This window comes from Geotrypetes seraphini, chromosome 6 (assembly GCF_902459505.1).
Source record: "Geotrypetes seraphini chromosome 6, aGeoSer1.1, whole genome shotgun sequence".
Classification (NCBI taxonomy): domain Eukaryota; kingdom Metazoa; phylum Chordata; class Amphibia; order Gymnophiona; family Dermophiidae; genus Geotrypetes; species Geotrypetes seraphini.
In genome coordinates this window covers 211,214,722-211,233,349 of record NC_047089.1, presented here as the reverse complement: position 1 = coordinate 211,233,349, position 18,628 = coordinate 211,214,722, and the positions used below count along the sequence as shown (strand labels likewise).

General features: G+C 43.3%; 1 protein-coding gene across 1 annotated transcript in view; it reads right to left on the bottom strand.

The window, feature by feature from the left end:
• Positions 1–6,570: 6,570 nt before the first annotated feature.
• The window catches only part of LOC117362604 (G protein-coupled receptor kinase 5-like), a 232,139-nt gene continuing 220,081 nt past the window's right edge, over positions 6,571–18,628 (bottom strand). The window contains exons 14-16 of the mRNA XM_033949220.1: positions 11,946–12,083; positions 11,627–11,758; positions 6,571–8,333 (exon numbers count right to left, since the gene is read on the bottom strand). Of these exons, the coding sequence (XP_033805111.1) occupies positions 8,208–8,333; positions 11,627–11,758; positions 11,946–12,083 (396 nt within the window). The 3' untranslated portion in view covers positions 6,571–8,207. The remainder of the gene's footprint in view (positions 8,334–11,626; positions 11,759–11,945; positions 12,084–18,628) is intronic.

Below are 18,628 nucleotides of genomic sequence, written 5' to 3'. Positions count from 1 at the left end.
GCCGCCACTGCTGAACATTAAAAAAACCCGGCTTGGAGATTTCAGCCCGTAGCAAACTTATGCTCTGGGCTCTATCGTGTGCATGCCGGCTTCTCTTCCCTCCAAAACCGGAAGTTAAGTCCAGGGGGGGGAGAAAAGGGAAGCCGGCACGCATATGTTGAGAGCCCTGAAGCAAGCGTTCGCTAAGGGCTAAGGCGGGAGACAGGTTAGTGAAGCATTTCCTCTTCTTGCTGCCGGGTCCTGCCTACTTTCTGTTTCCGCAAGGCAGGACCCGGCTGCATTTCCCCCAGTAGGTCGATCGTGATGCTGGTTGGCCAATGCAGGGAGAGCTTGGGGCGGCGGCGGCTTTCGGGCCTGTTATTGATGGCGGTTTGGGTCCTGGTCCCCGATGGCGGTTTGGGTCCTGGTCCCCGATGGCAGTGGCAGTGGCTTGGGGGAGGGCAGGGAGAAAGAAAGAAAAAGGGCAGGCAGGGAGACAGAAGGAAAGAAGAGAAACATAAAAAAAAGAAAGGGAGGCAGAGAAAAAGAAAGGGCAGGGAGAGAGGAAGGAAAAGTTAGGGAAGGTAATGAGGTCTGGAGAAGAGGAAGCATACAGGCTAAAAGGGAAGAAAGATTGGATGCACAGTCAGAAGAAGAAAGTGCAACCAGAGACTCATGAAATCACCAGACAAGGTAGGAAAAATGATTTTATTTTACATTTAGTGATCAAAATGTGTCTGAATTTATATCTGCTGTCTATATTTTACACTAAGGTCCCCTTTTACTAAACCGCAATAGAGGTTTTTAGCGCAGGGAGCTATGAGCGTCGAGAGCAGCGCTGGGCATTCAGCACAGCTCCCTGTGCTAAAAACTGCTATCGTGGTTTGGTAAAAAGGGCGGGGGTATATTTGTCTATTTTTGTATGGTTGTTACTGAGGTGATAGTGCAAAGAGTCATCTGCTTTGACCTCTTTGAAAAACCCTGGAATAGGAATGATAATTAACATTTTCTATGCGTACAGTGTGCTTTGTGTTTTTTTTTTATTTTATAGTTGGCAGATCATTTTGACTTGGTCATTTTAAAAGTAGCTCGCAAGCCCAAAAAGTGTGGGCACCCCTGATCTAGGCTATTGCAAGGGGGCTCAAACAATTGTTGGTCATGTCAAACTAGCATTGGCATTTTTAGACATGTTATTTAACTGCTCTTTTGTATGTCACATTTTAGCAGTCTGGGGGGGGAAATAGAATCGATTTGCCATTTTCAAATTCCACCTATGAAATTGTTAATCTGCGCTCTGTGGTCCTTTAAAAATATTTTGAATAATTATGATGCTAGATTATTTGATATTTTAATGGGATTGGTACCAACATATTTTAATAAACTGGAAGAATAGATCTGAGCTCTCAGTGTGCTTATTAGAATGCTTTATGCTTTAGGGAGGAGAGTGTGGTGCAGTAGTTAGAGCTACAGCCTCGACACCCTGAGGTTGTGGGTTCAAACCCCACACTGTTTTTTTGTGACCCTGGGCAAGTCACTTAATCCTCCACTGCCCCAGATATGTTAGATAGATAGTGAGTCCACCGGGAAAATGCTGGAGTACCTGTATGTAAAACCACTTTGAATGTGGTTGTGTAACTACAAAAAGGCAGTATACAAGTCTGTATCTCTTATCCCTTTCTGTTTAATGAAGAAGTTGCAGCAGTAAAACAGTCGCTTACCACATTTTCAAAAACTTTGCTATTTATTAGACTCTTAGGGCTGGATTCTGTATAGGACCACCCTCTAAGGGATCTGGCCAATTAGAACCTTAGGCCACTCCCAGTGTATCCCAGGATGCACCAGCAAGGGTAAGACCCACCTTTCTGTGAAGGTAGGCATCCCTCTGGTCGGCCTCCAAGAAAAAGGTACAGGGGGGGATCTTGGTGGGCTTAGGCTTCAGGTGCCCCTGCCCCACCACCAGGAGTTCCAGTTGCCCCCTTCCAATCCTCCCATCCCTCCCCCAGAACTGCAACCCCCTTTTCATCCCAATCCCCCATGCCTCCCTCTTGAAGAAATATCACAGCAGGCCCAAACTCCTGCCCCACCACCATAAGCTTCCCTTGATGGTCTAGTGGAGCAAACAGGCAGCAACAATGTCCCCTCACTCCTGCCCAGCGTGGGAGCCTGTTCAAAATGTCTACGGCAACCTCATGGTACTTGGGTAGTACTAGGGACTTGGATCAGTAGGTCCATTCTGTTGCGAGAGGATGAGAAGGTAAACATAATCCTACAAAACCATCAGCCCTTTTAAGGAGGGACCTGGGAACACTGAGCTGCATATGTTAAACCACCCCATGTTACTTATTTTCAAATGTTCCCCTCTCTATCCTATTTTCATTCAATTTTCTTTTTCACTGCTCACAAAATCGTAAAAATAAAATAATTCAGTGAATATTGCCTTTGGAGTCAGATAAGTTGATTCTGAATTATTTTTATGATTTATTTTGTGAGCAGTGAAAAAGAAAATTGAATGAAAATAGGACAGAGAGGGGAGCATTTGAAAATGTATTCACGTTGTCATGATTTTTTCACATTATGATTTAGCATTCCGCTACACATAGAAGAGACATTGTGATGTACAGCGCAAACTCATTTAGGCTTCAATTTGCATAACTAAAATATGTTATTTTGCATATGTCATTTTGCATGAAATATATCATTTTGCAAAACTAAAATATGTTAAAATATGAGTTGTCTGCCTGCGGGATTTACCGCAAGGTTTAATCTGGTACAGTCTCCCCCAGTATTGAGGTATGTCTCTTTTCTTTCAACATTGCACTTTTCACTGAATTTTGTGCAATATTTCCCCCTCTTCTTAAATATAGTGTTTGGATTTATTAGCCTTCTCACTTTCCTATATATACACACACACATACACACATACATATACATACACACATATATATATCTACACACACACATATTTTTACCAAATTTTTCGTGGAATCATGAAAAAAGTTAGGACAGCTTTTTTACTGTCCTACCTTTATCCACATATTTAGCCAGTTAGCAGCTAAGTAGTGGCTCTACCCAACCTCCACCCCTGGACCGTCCCCAACTTAGCCAGTTAGGGAATGGCCAGTTAGAGCTGATTTTCAGTGGCACTATCCACTGAATAACAGAAGGCGACCACCTCAATGGGGTTTAACCAGGCAAAAGTCATTATGTCAAACTCCATCTTTGGCAGTGTTCAAAGCTAGACTAAAAGCCCACTTTTTCGAGCCTACTTTTAATTCCTAACTCCCACCACTTGTAAAGTACCCATGACTGTTTTATCATTCCCTCTGTGAGAAATTCCCTAATCACTATTTGTACTGTTTTAATTAGATTGTAAGCTCTATTCAGCAGGGATTGTCCTTTACATGTTTAATGTACAGCACTGCATACATCTAGCAGTGCTATAAAAATGATATGTCGTAGTAGTTAGAGAATTACACGGGGACAAATTTTTCCCCGTTCCCACGGGAACTCACTTTCCCGTCCTGTCCCCGCAAGTTCTTTTCCTGTCTCATTCCTGCAAGCTCTGGTCTCATCTTTACAAGCCTCAACCACTTTAAAATCATAAGTAGCAGCATTCTAGAGCTCAGATTGTGATGTCATAATGCCTCATTCCACCAATGCCTGAGCTCTGTCCTCGTCTGCACAAGCCTCAAACACTTTAAAATCATAAGTCGCAACATTCTAGAGCTCAGACTGTGATGTCATAATGCCTCATTCCACCAATGCTTAAGCTCTGGTCTCATCTGCACAAGCCTCAAACACTTTAATATCATAAGTGTTCAAGGCTTGTGCGATTATGGCAGAGCTTACAGGAATGGGACAGGGATAGGGACAGCGACAAAACTCGAGGGGAACGGGGATAAATTTGTCTCCATGTTATTCTCTAGTAATAGTAGAAGCCTCTGCTGCCTGCCTTTGAGTTTTTACCCCATTGAGAATTCAGGATCAGGACAATCTCTCTTTCCCTATCACCTAAGATTAACCTTAGCTGCATTAAATGCAGTCAAAACTTTTATGTAGCTTGGATCTGTGATCCTTTCATCATTGTTGTAAACTGGCAGGAAGGCAGCAACAATTCCATAGGCCGCGACTTGTCCTTTATGTCACTACCTGAAGATAAAATACAAAAGCTGTGGGCCTGTTCTTTGTCCTCCCACTTCTGCTTATTGCAAACAGTCCGACGTGTACTCATCAATACCAGCTTTGTGAACCCTAACAATTAGTCTGTAAGTAGATTAACCGATACCTCTTACCATAAACATGTGCCTTCCTATACTCACTTGAGATAACTCTTTAGTAAGGGGCATTTTAGGCAAGGCCTCTGTAACTGAGAATGTGCTGCTTTGCACTATCACAGATGCAGACCGACAGATTCCTAAGGTGGAAACTATGACCCTGCTTCTAGTTGCCTTTGTGGCCATGTGGCAGACAAGACTGAAGATAGGTCTTCAATGGCCTGGCAGAACAGGATTTGGAAATTTAAGCAAAATTAACGTGCTTTCTTCTTTCAAAAACATTGTCACTGAATCCCGTTCTGCCAAGCCATCTTCAAAGAGCCATATTTAAATATAGCAAGTCTAAACACTAACATAGTAGATGACGGCAGATAAAGACCCGAATGGTCCATCCAGTCTGCCCAACCTGATTCAATTTAAATTTTTTACATTTTTTCTTCTTAGCTATTTCTGGGCAAGAATCCCAAGCTCTACCCGGTACTGTGCTTGGGCTCCTACTGCTGAAATCTCCGCTAAAACCTACTCCAGCCCATCTACACCCTCCCAGCCATTGAAGTCCTCCCCAGCCCATCCTCCACCAAATGGCCATACACAGACACAGACCTGCAAGTCTGCCCAGTAACTGGCCTAGTTCAATATTTAATATTATTTTCTGATTCTAAATCTTCTGTGTTCATCCCACGCTTCTTTGAACTCAGTCACCGTTTTCCTCTCCACCACCTCTCGCGGGAGCGCATTCCAGGCATCCACCACCCTCTCTGTAAAGTAGAATTTCCTAACATTGCTCTTGAATCTACCACCCCTCAACCTCAAATTATATCCTCTGGTTTTACCATTTTCCTTTCTCTGGAAAAGATTTTGTTCTACATTAATACCCTTCAAGTATTTGAACGTCTGAATCATATCTCCCCTGTCTCTCCTTTCCTCTAGGGTATACATATTCAGGGCTTCTAGTCTCTCCTCATATGTCTTCTGGCAAAAGCCTCCTATCATTTTCACTGCCCTCCTCTGGACCACTTCAAGTCTTCTTACGTCCTTCGCCAGATACGGTCTCCAAAACTGAACACAATACTCAAAGTGGGGCCTTACCAATGACTTGTACAGGGCATCAACACCTTCTTCCTTCTACTGGCTACGCCTCTCTTTATACAGCCCAGCATCCTTCTGGCAGCAGCCACTGCCTTGACACACTGTTTTTTTGCCTTTAGATCATCGGACACTATCACCCCAAGATCCCTCTCCCCGTCCGTGCATATCAGCTTCTCACCTCCCAGCATATACGGTTCCTTCCGATTATTAATCCCCAAATGCATTACTTTGCATTGAATTTTAGTTGCCAGGCATTAGACCATTCCTCTAACTTTTGCAGATCCTTTTTCATATTTTCCACTCCCTCTTCAGTGTCTACTCTGTTACAAATCTTGGTATCATCTGCAAAAAGGCACACTTTTCCTTCTAACCCTTCAGCAATGTCACTCACAAACATATTGAACAGGATCGGCCCCCAGCACCGAACCCTAAGGGACTCCACTACTCACCTTTCCTTCCTCCGAGCGACTTCTATTAACCACCACCCTCTGGCGTCTGTCCGACAGCCAGTTTCTAACCCAGTTCACCACTTTGGGTCCTAACTTCAGCCCTTCAAGATTGTTCAACAGCCTCCTATGAGGAACCGTATCAAAAGGCTTTGCTGAAATCTAAGTAAAGGGGAGAGTGTGGCGCAGTGGTTAAAGCTTCAGCTTCAGCACCCTGGGGTTGTGGGTTCAAACCCATGCTGCTCCTTCTGACCCTGGGCAAGTCACTTAATTCCTCCCCCCCCCCCATTGCCCCACTGTAGATAGATTGTGAGCCCATCAGGACAGACAGGGAAAAATGCTTGAGTACCTGAATAAATTAATGTAAACTATTCTGAGATCCACTGGGAGAACAGTATAGAAAATTGAATAAATAAATAAATAGTGTGAAAAGCTTCAGCCTCTGGTAATCAGAGCTGGTATTGTGACATCATGCTTCATTCCACCAATGCCTAAGAGTCAACCTCATCAGTGATGTCACAATGGCTTGATTGTCCTATACTTGGCTCACCTTTACTATATTGTGATTTCTAGAGTGTCACAGTGGTTAAAGCTACAGCCTCATCACCCTGAGGTTGTGGATTCAAACCCACATTGCTCCTTGTGACCTTGGGTAAGCCACTTATCCCCCTTATTGCCCCAGGGAAAAATACTTGAGTACCTGAATAAACTCATGTAAACCATTCTGAGAATGGTATAGATTAATTGAATACATAAATAAATAAATAACATTTTAATAAAACATCTGATGAGCCCAGAAAGTAATTGGTTTTCTTTTATTACAATATGTCATGAGTATGAAACTGCACAACAGTGGCGAGTTCTCAATGTGAGAAAACATCGTTGGCAAGTGGGGGAGGCTTCCCTTTACAAGATGGCAGTTGCAACGGCTCTGAAGGCAAGGTCAAAGGTCACGAGAGTGCCTTGTGTCACCCTTATGAAGATAAACCATCCAAGGACATGGTTGGGCCAGTGGGCTGCAGTCACCGGATACAGACATATTCTAGGTGCATTCTCTGTGGACTTGTAAGAAGGGATTTCTGAAGACTATGTCTCGCTGCTGACAAGAACATTCACAAAATGTCTCCAAACGAGCAATCCTGTGGTGAAGCATGAAATCCCTACCCTATAAGAAACTCTGCCTCAGGGAACCCCACCCTTATCTCCAGGGCCAAAGCAAGTGCCCAGCCAGAGGCAGACCCTGATAAAATGTATTAGAACTCACAGTGGAAGCAGTTTGGAGGTGGGGAGGAGTCACAAAACAAATCAACCCAGTAGCAAAGAGCCTGGCACACAAACCTTAACTTCACCTACCTTTCCCCAGTTCTGTGGCCTCCAAGCTCCCTTGAAGGGTCAGAGACTAAGCTGGTCACCCTGACCTGGGGCAGCACCAAGTGATCCAGTCCTGAGTTTATCCCCACTGCACACATGGGCTTGGAACCCTGATATTCCAAAGAAATCTACATTGCTGAGTAAAACCAGCACTGGATCCTTTCTTGTCTGCCAAAAATGGAGCCAGCTGGCAGCTCTGCCCTACAGGGGGCCCAGCACTACTGATCCAAATAGTCATTTCCTGAGGTGAGGATACATTCCTCACCCCCTCTCTGGTCTTTACTTGAAAAATGAACTATTTCTGCATTTACTCAACACACCAAGTGTGAGGTCCAAGGTCCAACCCTGCCAGTACTGTCCAGTGATCTCTGACCCCAATATTGTGGCTCCATGGAGCATAGGGGACCTCAAAAGCAGCACCAAGCCAAAATGGCAAAGGGGGAGAGGGGGCCTCTCTAATTCTCAGTCCTGCTTCTGCCTCTCAACCTATCACTCTCTCTCTTCCCTTCCTTGGGAAATGCAGCAAAAACTCCTCCTCTAAAAAGTCAAAACTCTACCTGATTGTGTTATGAAGCTTTAAAAAAAAAAAAAAAAAAACCAACAACAACTGCAGGACATTAAAAAAAAACAAAAAATAATCAACAATAATCCCATCCGCTGTATCCTGCTGGGCACATCAGCTTCTTTCACACAATAAAAAATGCCCCTCTTTATTCCTGCAAAATGTAGTTTCAGTTTTTTCGAAATGATCTAGGGAGGGGGAGGGATTACCTTTTTCAATTTTTTTTTGAGGCCTGAAAATCCCAAAGCTATTCTAGACTCGGAGACTTGAAGAGAACTAGGTTGGCAAGAATGCAAAATTAATAATTACTGAAATGCCCCCCCTTCCTCCCTCCCCCTTTCCCATAGGGTCTCAGATGGGCCATTCAGCTCCAGCATCCTTAACGTAACCCTGAGCAGGTACGAGGTGCCCTTAGTCGAAAGGGAGCTTTTGTAGAGACATAGAAAGTTATGTCAGGGTCTTGAACACTGTCCCATCCCTGATGTGTCAGGACGCTTGGACTGCTGCTGCTGTCCTGCCTTGGGGAGCACAATTGACTGTGGCACTATGTGAGTTGACAGCCAACACCGAGTTGGAGTTTGCATTGCTTGTGCTGATCGTGTAGTCTACATGCTGTATATTTGGGGGGGGGAGAGATAAAGAAAAATAATGCACATTAGACACACTGTGTGTTTCCCAATCTCCCATTGTTAAATGCAACCCCCCTCTCCCGCCCCCACCAGCATGCTTGGTATATAGTTAAGAAGTGAACAAAATACTTGAATCTGGTTCGGTATTGCCCTGCCCTGTACTTGCTGTGACCCTGGGTGAGTCAGTCTATCCCTGGCTCTTAGGTCTAGTCCCTGGTTCTGCTGTACACTGTCTGTAACCTTGGAGTGAGTCACATTCCCTCAGTGTGCTTTTGGGCATTTGGCATAGGCTAACATTTCCATTTTTTTCAAACTATAATCTTCAGTGGGTAGGGGAGGGACAGAAGTTTAAAGGGTCAAAGAGAGAACATTTGTCACTGGGGAATGGAAAAAAAAGGATAATACTGAAAACACCAACAAACCATTTGGAAATTAGTTTTCTGGGGATCTTCCAGGTTACAGTGTTTCCTGCAAGCATTTCCCAGAAGCAGAAGATCCAGTGAATTATAAGACATGGGTACAGCAAATCTGCCTGAAGATCCTCAAAGAGGCAGAGGAGGAGAAGGAGCTGATTACTATTAAGACTGAGAGGGCTCTTGGGAGCCCACTCCTCCTCAAAAGAACTTATGTGCATGACAGAAGAGCAGGACTTGGGTGCGATTGTATGTGATGATCGTAAGGTGGCCAAACAGGTTGAAAAGGTGACAGCGAACGCTAGAAGGATGCTAAGTTGCATAGGGAGAGGTATGGCCATTAGGAAAAAGGAGGTATTGATGCCCCTGTATAAGACTTAGGCGAGACCTCATTTAGAATATTGTGTACAATTCTGCAGGCCGCACCTTCAAAAAGATATAAAAAGGATGGAGTCGGTCCAGAGGAAGGCAACTAAAATGGTGTGTGGTCTTCGTCATAAGGCGTATGGGGACAGACTTAAAGATCTCAATCAGGATAATTTGGAGGAAAGGCGGGAGAGAAGAGATATGATAGAGACCTACGTGATGTAAATGTGCATGAGTCGAGTCTCTTTCATTTGAAAGGAATCTCTGGAATGAGAGGGCATAGAATGAAGTTAAGAGGCGAAAGGTTCAGGAGTAATTTAAGGAAATACTTTTTTACAGAAAGGGTGGTAGATGCGTGGAACAGTCTCCTGAAAGAGGTGGTGGAGACAGAGATTGTGTCTGAATTCAAGGAACCCTGGGATAGGTATGTGGGATGTCTAGAGCAGAGATAGGCAATTCCAGTCCTCGAGAGCCACAGGCAGGTCAGGTTTTCAGTTTATCCACAATGAATATGTATGAGATGGATTTGCATGCACTGCCTCCTTGAGATGCAAAACTCCTATTTTTCTACTGTCAGACTCCAATTATGTATAACAAATCGAAAACAAATTCAGTTAATGATAGAAACATAGGATATTTCTTTATGTACAAAATTAGGACTATTAGTCCAAAAAATATATTTATTTGAAGTCTTATCAATGAATCTGAACAAAAAAAAAAAAATTAAGGATAAATGATACTAGTTCCCAGGTTAAGAATGGGTTCCATTTTTTTAAACCATTCTTAAGTTGAATTTGTATGTATGTATCTCAGATCCTTTTCCTTTCTTTTGGGCAAATTTGTGCTCCAGCTATAGATATGAAAAAAATGAATGCAGATAGTTTGGGGCACAGTAATTTATTTAAGCTGGTTTAGGGGCCGTTGACATCATATATTACCTCACTATAGTAGGTCTTTGATTATGAGTCAGTTTTGGTTTATTTTCGTACACATCCAGGAAAGGGGGGGGGGGGCTATTTCTGTCCTAATTTGACTTTTGAGTATGTCTACCTGGGGTGGAAGGATATTTTTAATTTGAATAGGGTAAGGTTATTGGGATAGTCTATGTTTCTGTGTTTTATTGAATAATCATAGGGTGGAAGGGGGGGGAATGGTTTGTTATGCATATTTGTAAATTGAATGTGCTTTATTCACTTATTATATGATATATATTTGTGTATTGCACTTTTGAAGTTTAGAAAATCAATAAAGAATTAAAAATAAAAACAAAAGCAGGTTCCATTTTTTTTAAACCATTCTTATGTTGAATTTGTATGTATGTATCTCGGATCCTAGCACTCTTCCCATTTCCTTGAGGCCCCTCTTGCATCTTTTCTATCCAACCCACTTTTCCCTCTCCACCACCACATCCAACAATACTCCCTCTCATCTCTCTCTTCCCCATGCATCTCTATCTCACTCCTCTCCCACTACCATGTCCAATAATTCTCTCTCCTTCCTTATGCCCAACAGTTCTCCTCTTTCTTCATCTCCCCATGTGCATAATCTCTTTCCCTCTCACTCAACACACCCAATTCTCCCTTTCTATTCCCTCCCTCACCTCAGCATCTCTTTCCCTTCATTCTTCCATTCTATGGCTCGTGCTCCCCTCCCTCCCTCCCTGTGTCCCAAGTTCATGCCCCCTCCCTCCTTCCTTTCATCATTTGTCTGAAGTTTGTGCTCCTTCCCGAGTCCCAAAGCACCCCCTCTCTCTCTCTCCCTCCCTCTATTCTGTGCCTCAAGTATGTGCCTCCCTCCGGCGGGTGTTTACCTTCTGGCCGGCTCCCCCCTCCTCTGAACAAAACCACAGGCAGCGGCTCCTATGTGCGCCTCTCGGCTGAGCCAGATGCCAGAGTCAGAAGCTCCTCCCACATCAGAGGGAAGGCTTCCAGCTCAACCGCAAGATGCATGTAGGAGCCGCAGCCCACAGCTTTGTGCAGAGAAATGACTGCAGCTAAGAGGGAGCCAGCCAGAAGGTAAACATCCACAGGAGGGAGGCACATACTTGAGTCACAGAATGGCGGAAGGGAGGGAGAGAGAGGGGTGCATTGGGATTCAGGAGGGAGACTTAGGAGGGAGGGAGAGGGGCGTGTTGGAACACCAAAGGTAGAACAAGACCCCTGTTTGTAAATATGAGTCTGACATAAATCGGATGTTCATAAAATGGAACTGCCTGAATACTGTATTCCAGTGTGTAGTTCAACTATACCCAAACCCTCCCCTTACCCCACAGTGCCCGTGCATTACCAAGGAAAGACTATTCTTCATGTTTAACTATCCCTTTAACAGTGGAAATACCTTTCAAAATTGCACTCCTTCTCCCCGCCCAGGATCATGCACAAAGGCTGAGAGAGAGGCACCTGGGCATTTAAAATTTCTAGTCTTGTGCAGAGTACCTAAATGCTAGCGGTCCCTCCTACCCCATGCCATGTCCTTCCACACATATGAAAGTCCTTACATGTCGCCTGAAAAGGCGTTGCAGCAGGCTGCGCTTAGGAGGTTCTGGAAGCTGCTTCCAGTCCAAATCTGGCGACCGGATCCCGTTTGGTCCAAAGATGTTGAGATCTTTAAAGCACTCTGTCTCGATCATCTAGGGAATGATTTACAGGTTAGAACATGTTAAATTACGAAGGACACTTACGTCAGATAACCGTATGAGGATCTTGCAGCAGAATCTTTCTGGGTGCTGGCATCTAGCAACCCCCTGAATCCTACGGTTTCCCCCCTCCTAACCCTGCTCCTAAAGGATGAGGATAGAAGCACCTCAAGAGTCTCACCTCATTTTGCCAAGGGATGGAAACGCAGCCTGTAGCAAACTTAACATAAAAATCATTGTCTGTTTGGTCCAAATTGACTCCCTTCACAGTGGAGAATTGTTCTATGTCCAGCACATCCTTACAGTATACGGCCCGGGGCTGCAAGAGTCAAAGAGTGCCATCAGAATAAGGAACAGAACAATAAGAGAATAATCTAAAGTACCCAAACAGTATTCCCCTTTCTACTCGGAACTCATCCAGGGCAATTCTAGAACGCGGGGTTAATTGGCATTTACCATTTTATCTTACTTAGCCTTGGGGCAGCTACATTAGAATCTACACACCACACAGTGTTCTAGAACCCCCTCTTGTGTATGTTAAAGGCAAAACTCGGTTTAAAAAAAAAAATAATAATAATTAAATCTTCACCAAAGACTTATTGTTTCCAATTGGCTAAACCTGTCGAGTAGCTTCATTAGTCTGAGCCCTATATATGACCAAACAATTTTTTTAAAAATTTGTTTTACATTTTTTGGCTCTGTTTTAGGATATGTTTGCACACAATATGAAGGTTATTGTATTCTTTCCTATAACTCAGACCAGTTAGCCAGATTAGAGGGTACAAAAAGTTTTAATAAAATATAAACGATAAACACCCTCAGCACTCTTATGAAGAATAAGCCTACGTGCTACAGCAAATAGATATAAACAGGATAGAATTGGTCCACAGGGCAACTACTAAAATGGTCAGTGTGTGGGGACAGACTTAAAGATCTCAATATGTATATATTTGAAGAAAGGCGGGAGAGGGGAGAGATGAGAGACATTTAAAAAACCTCCATGGCGTACAAAATTTAGCTGTTTGGGAGGCTAGGGAAGTGGCAGGACAAGCAAGGAGACGTAAACGTTTTTTTGCTTGTGCGGGAGCCTATTTGACGTCTTTGTCACCAAGAGGACGTAGCTTGATTATGAATGCCATCTCTTAGAAGAATAGATTAGATTGATATTTTTTTTATTTAGTTTGGGGGAGCGTTTTGTGGATGATGCCCAAGAGCCAAAAGAGTCTGGAAAGGTTAAGGCTTTTTTTTTTTTTTTGGGGGGGGGGGGGAAGAGTCTAAAATTGTATTTGTTGAACTTTGGTTTGGATAACCTTTGCTTTGTTTTATGCTTTTTCGTTGTTCAACAATAAAGTTTTGACCATAAAAACCTCAATACATAGGAGGATTGTCTCAGTTGAAAGGAAGCTCTGGAATGAGGGGATATAGGATGAAGGTGAAAGGGGGCAGAGTCAGGAGTTTCCTACTTCTCCACGGAAAGGGTGGTGGAATACAGTGTTCCCCTGCGAATTCGCATGTCAAAGCAGCTCCCGATTAGTGTAGCCTGACTTTACTACAGGAAGAGGCGGTCGGAGCAGACCGTGAGTGATTTTCTTCACCCGCAGGCGCTCCAGCTGCCCTCTCTGCCTCCCCTGATTTTTGACAGGCGAAAAACCTGGAACAGAACCCCCGTGAATTTCGGGGGAGTACTGTACATGGAATGGCCTTCTGGTGGAGGTGGTAAGAGACAAAGACTTTATCTAAATTTGAGGAAGCTTGAGACAAGTACATAGGATCTCTAAGGGAAAGGAAGGGATAGCAGATAATATGGATGGGAAGACGAGATAGAAAAATGAAGGCAGATAAAAGATTATATGGCCCCTATGTTTCATACATCCTCAACTTATGGAATACTGTCAGTTGCTTGCTTCACTTAGGTACATCTATCTATGCCTGCCATGGACACTTACATTTAAGTGCATCAATGTGGATTTATGCTAGTATTTTATAATGAAGCCTGGGCACCCAGATGCCAGTACAGAATAGGTGCTCTCTACGCTACATTAGGCACCAATATTTAGGTGCCCTTTTATACACTGCAACCTAAAATTAACCTCCAGTCTCCAGTAAGGTCAATGTCCAAAGCATAACTGACCTATTGCATACTGGGACTTGTAGTTCCAAAGGGCTCAAAGAACAGCAGGAACTATAACTCTAAAGATGCCATGGTGTATCAGGAGAACAGCCGCTGTTTCCTCCTAGAGTCTTCGGAGCACAAATAATTCAATTTATTTCACATTTTTTTTATAACGTTTATCTGTGAAGTTCCAAGTCAGTTATAAAATACTACTTCCCACAACGTCCCAAAACTTCCAACCATAAACCTACCTCCCCATACCTTCACTCCCTATTCTAATAAAAATATATTACAATAGACACAAATTCCTTCCACAAGCCCCAAGAATAAGTAAAACCTATCACTTCTATTACCCTCCCTTGCAATATTCTGAATCTCTATGCCCCAAGAAAACACATAATTTGCCTTGAGCTACCACTGCAAAAAGGCATAAGCTAAATCCAATTTTATTAGACTATGTGTAATGCAGTAGTGCAGTGAGGGGTGGTGACACCTCCCCCCACTCTTTCCCCGCCCCCCTGCCGTGCACATGCCCCTTTCCTTCCGTCATACCTCTTTATCATCCCCAGTGCGAGCAGCATCTCCAACTTGCTGCCCGCACCAGCCTCAGCTCTCCTTCTGATGCCACTTCCTGGTCCCGCAACCAGTAAGTGACATCAGAGGGAGAGTTGAAGCCAGCACGAGAAGCAGGTTGGAGCTGCTGTTCACGCCAGCAAAGAGCTAGAGATATGGGGGAGAAAGAGAGGTGCCGTGCCTCCACCAATACGGCACCTGGGGTTGTCCGCCCCCGCCCCTTCCTACGCCATTGGTAATGCCCCCTCAGGAGTGTCCTTGGATTTGGAAACTGATCTCACAGAAGACTCCAGGACCAGCTCTGTCCACCCCCTGTATATAGCGCCTGGTTCCTCCACCTGATGTTAAGGATATTAATGGGCAAGACTTCCCTCAGGAAATGATCAGAGAACCCATGTAATTTCAACTCTCTTAAAATCTCTCAAAACTCATGTGTGCTCTGTCCTCAGTTTCCACAGAACTCCCCTCAACTAAGCAGAAAAAAACACTCACTGATAATTTATCTCCTCAGAAAGCTCCTGCCCCTTCTCCACTGCAGTTGTTGTCATGGAGAAGGGAGAATTATGCATTTTCTGACAACCTGTTCTAGTCACACAGAAAAAAATCTCACACATCAAAATGCCAGTCTGACAAACATAATAAGAACATAAAAATAGCCATAATGGATCAGACCAAGGGTCTATCTAGCCCAGTATCCTATTACCAAAGTAACCAATCCAGGTCACACATACCTGGCAAAAACCAAATAGTAGCAACATTCCATGCTACCAATCCCAGGGGGAGTAGTGGCTTCTCCCATATCTATTTCAATAGCAGGCTATGGACTTTTCCTCCAGGAACTTGTCCAAACCTATTTTAAAATCAGATACATAAACCACTGCTACCATATTATATTCTATTAAATTATATTCTCTCACAACCCAGTTTATAAAAGGATTATATATGTTATCTGGCACTATATTTGGTACCAAGCACCATCAACGGAGAAAGAATCTCAATCTGGCTAACTCTAGGGCCCACTACACCGAGGAGCTATTTAGTCATTTTAAGAATCAACTGGCACCACTGGGAACTTCTACTTTTATGTCACAAAACCTGCTGTCTTGATTAAGGGCATAAGAGGGCCTCTATCGCCACCATGTGACCAGAGCAGAAACTTTTCTTTCTGCCAAATGCCCTGGTGAGGAATTGACATCATGGCATTCAGTCTTTGCTGCCATCTCAAATCATCAGCTTTTATGCTGAGAAAGAACCAATGAGGATAGCGGCAGTGAAGAGGTTGAAGAGCAAGACAGACACTGGAGAAAACTGGAACCTTCCTAGGCTGTGATATTTAGTATAAGACCAACATAAAACTTATACAAAAATGAGGTAAAGGTGCCATGGAGATTAATCATAGGTCCGTTTTTGGCACATCTGAACAGACCTGTACTTGATCTCACATATCCGTGTCAACCATCATCCTTTGGCCCATTAAAAGATCACAGGCTGCGAAGCATCTAGGGAAGGCCTGACTTCTGTGGTAAGTAAATTAATGGAAACCATTTTAAAATACAGAATAGGACATTTCTGGACAATGGATTCACTAGGGGCAGGTCCTGTCAGACAAATCTGATCAATTTCTACGACTGGATGACCCGAGAATTGGATAGAGTAAGGGCTCCTTTTACTAAGGTGCGCTACGCTTCTAGAACTAACGCCAGCTCAATGCTGGCATTAAGGTCTAGCGTGCGCGGCAATATAGCGTGCGCTATTCTGTGCGTTAAAGCCCTAACGCGGCTTAGTAAAAGGAGCCCTAAGTGTGCCAGATGTGGTGTATTTAGATTTTAGCAGAGCCTTTGACAGGTGTCTAATAAACACACTGAGTGAACTCGGGATGGGCCTTAAAGTGACAGATAGTCAGGAGCTGGTTGAGTGGAAGGCGACAGAGGGTAGTGGTCAATGGAAATCACTCAGAGGAAAGAGATGTTACCAGTGGTGTGCCTCAAGGTTTGGTTCTTTGGCCTGTTCTTTTGACATTTATTGAAAGCAATATTGCTGAAGGGCTGTTAGGTAAGATTTGCCTCTTTAAGGATGACAACCAAAATCTGCAATAGAGTAGACTCCCCTAAGGGTGTGAACAACATGAGGAAGGACTTGGCAAAACTTGAAAAATGGTCTGAAATGTGGCAGCTAAGATTTATGCCAAGAAATGCAAGGTCATGCATTTTGGGCTACAAAAACCCAAGGGAACGGTACAGTTTAGGGGATGAAGAACTTTTGTGCACGAAAAAGGAATGGGAGAGATGGCATGTGATGATCTAAAGGTGGCCAAAAAAGTTGAAAAGGTGATGGCAAAAACTAGAAGGATGCTAGGGTGCATAGGAAGAAGTATGATCAGTAGTAAAAAGGAGGTATAGAATAATGCATACAATTTTGGACACCACACTTTCAAAAAGATATAAATAGGATAGAGGCGGTCCAGGGGAAGGCTATTAAAATGGTTAGTGGTCATCATAAGACATATGGGGACAGACTTAAAGATTTCAATATTTATTCTTTGAAGGAAAGGCAAGAGAGATTAGAGGATGATCACTGTTACGCCAATTTTTAAAAAGGGTTTCAGGGGAGATCCAGGGAACTACAGACTAGTAAGCCTGACCTCCGTGCTGGGCAAAATAGTGGAAACTATTATAAAAAAATAAAATTGTGGAACATGTAGACAAACATGATTTAATGAGACAGAGTCAGCATGGGTTCAGCCGAGGGAGGTTTTGCCTGATCAATTTGCTTGACTTCTTTGAAGGTGTGAATAAACATGTAGATAAAGGCAAGCCAGTTGATATAGTGCATCTAGATTTCCAGAAAGCTTTTGACAAAGTTCCTCATGAGAGGCTCCTGAGAAAATTAAAGAGTCATGGGATAGGAGGCAATGTTCAATTGTGGATTAAGAATTGGTTATTGGACAGAAAACAAAGGGTAGGGTTAAATGACCATTTTACTCTATGGAGGAGGGTAAATAGTGGAGTGCCGCAGGGATCTGTACTGGGACTGGTGCTATTTAACTTATTTATAAATGATCTGGAAATTGGAACTACGAATTAGGTAACTAAATTTACAGACAACATTAAACTGTTCAAAGTTGTTCAAATGCATGCAGACTATGAAAAACTGCAGGAAGAGCTTAGGAAATTGGAAGACTAGGCGTCCAAATGGCAGATGAAATTTAATGCAAAGTGATGTATACTGGGAAGAATAATCCAAATCACAGTTAACGGATGCTAGGATCCACCTTGGGGGTCAGCGCACAAGAAAAAGATCTGGGTGTCATTATGGACAATACGCTGAAACCTTCTATCTAATGTGCGGCGGTGGCCAAGAAAGCAAATGAGATGCTGGGAATTATTAGAAAAAGGATGGTAAACAAGACTAATAATGTTATAATGCCTCTGTATCGCTCAATGGTGCGACCTCACCTTGAGTATTGCGTTCAGTTCTGGTCGCCTTACCTCAAAAAAGATATTAGCAGCACTAGAAAAGGTTCAAAGAAGAATGATCAATATGATAAAGGGGATGGAGCTCCTCTCATATGAGGAAAGACTAAAGAGGTTAGGGCTCTTCAGCTTGGAAAAGAGACGGCTGAGGGGAGATATGATCGAAGTCTACAAAATCCTGAATGGTGTAGAACGGATACAAGTGGATCGATTTTTTACTGAATCAAGATTTACAAACACCAAGGGACACTCAAAGTTACAGAATAATTCTTTTAAAACCAATAGGAGGAAATATTTTTTCACTCAGAGAATAGTTAAGCTCTGGATTGCGTTGCCAGAGGATGTGGTAAGAGCGGTTACTGTAGCTGGTTTAAGAAAGGTGTGGACAAGTTACTGGAGGAAAAATTCATAAACTGCTGTTGAAACAGACATGGGAGAAGCCACTGCTTGCCCTGGCATGGAATGCTGCTACTATTTGGGTTTTTGCCAGGTACTTAAGACTTGGATTGGCTTCTGTGAAGACCAGGAAACTGGGCTTGATGGATCATTGGTCTGATCCAGTAAGGATATTCTTATGTGGGAAGATATGATAGAGACGTTCAAGTCAACCTCTAAACAAAAAAATGTTATTAGCCAAGTGGTGGAAATGCCCACTGAAAAACCATTTCATTACTGTGGAGAAAAAGCCTCAACTATACTTTATAT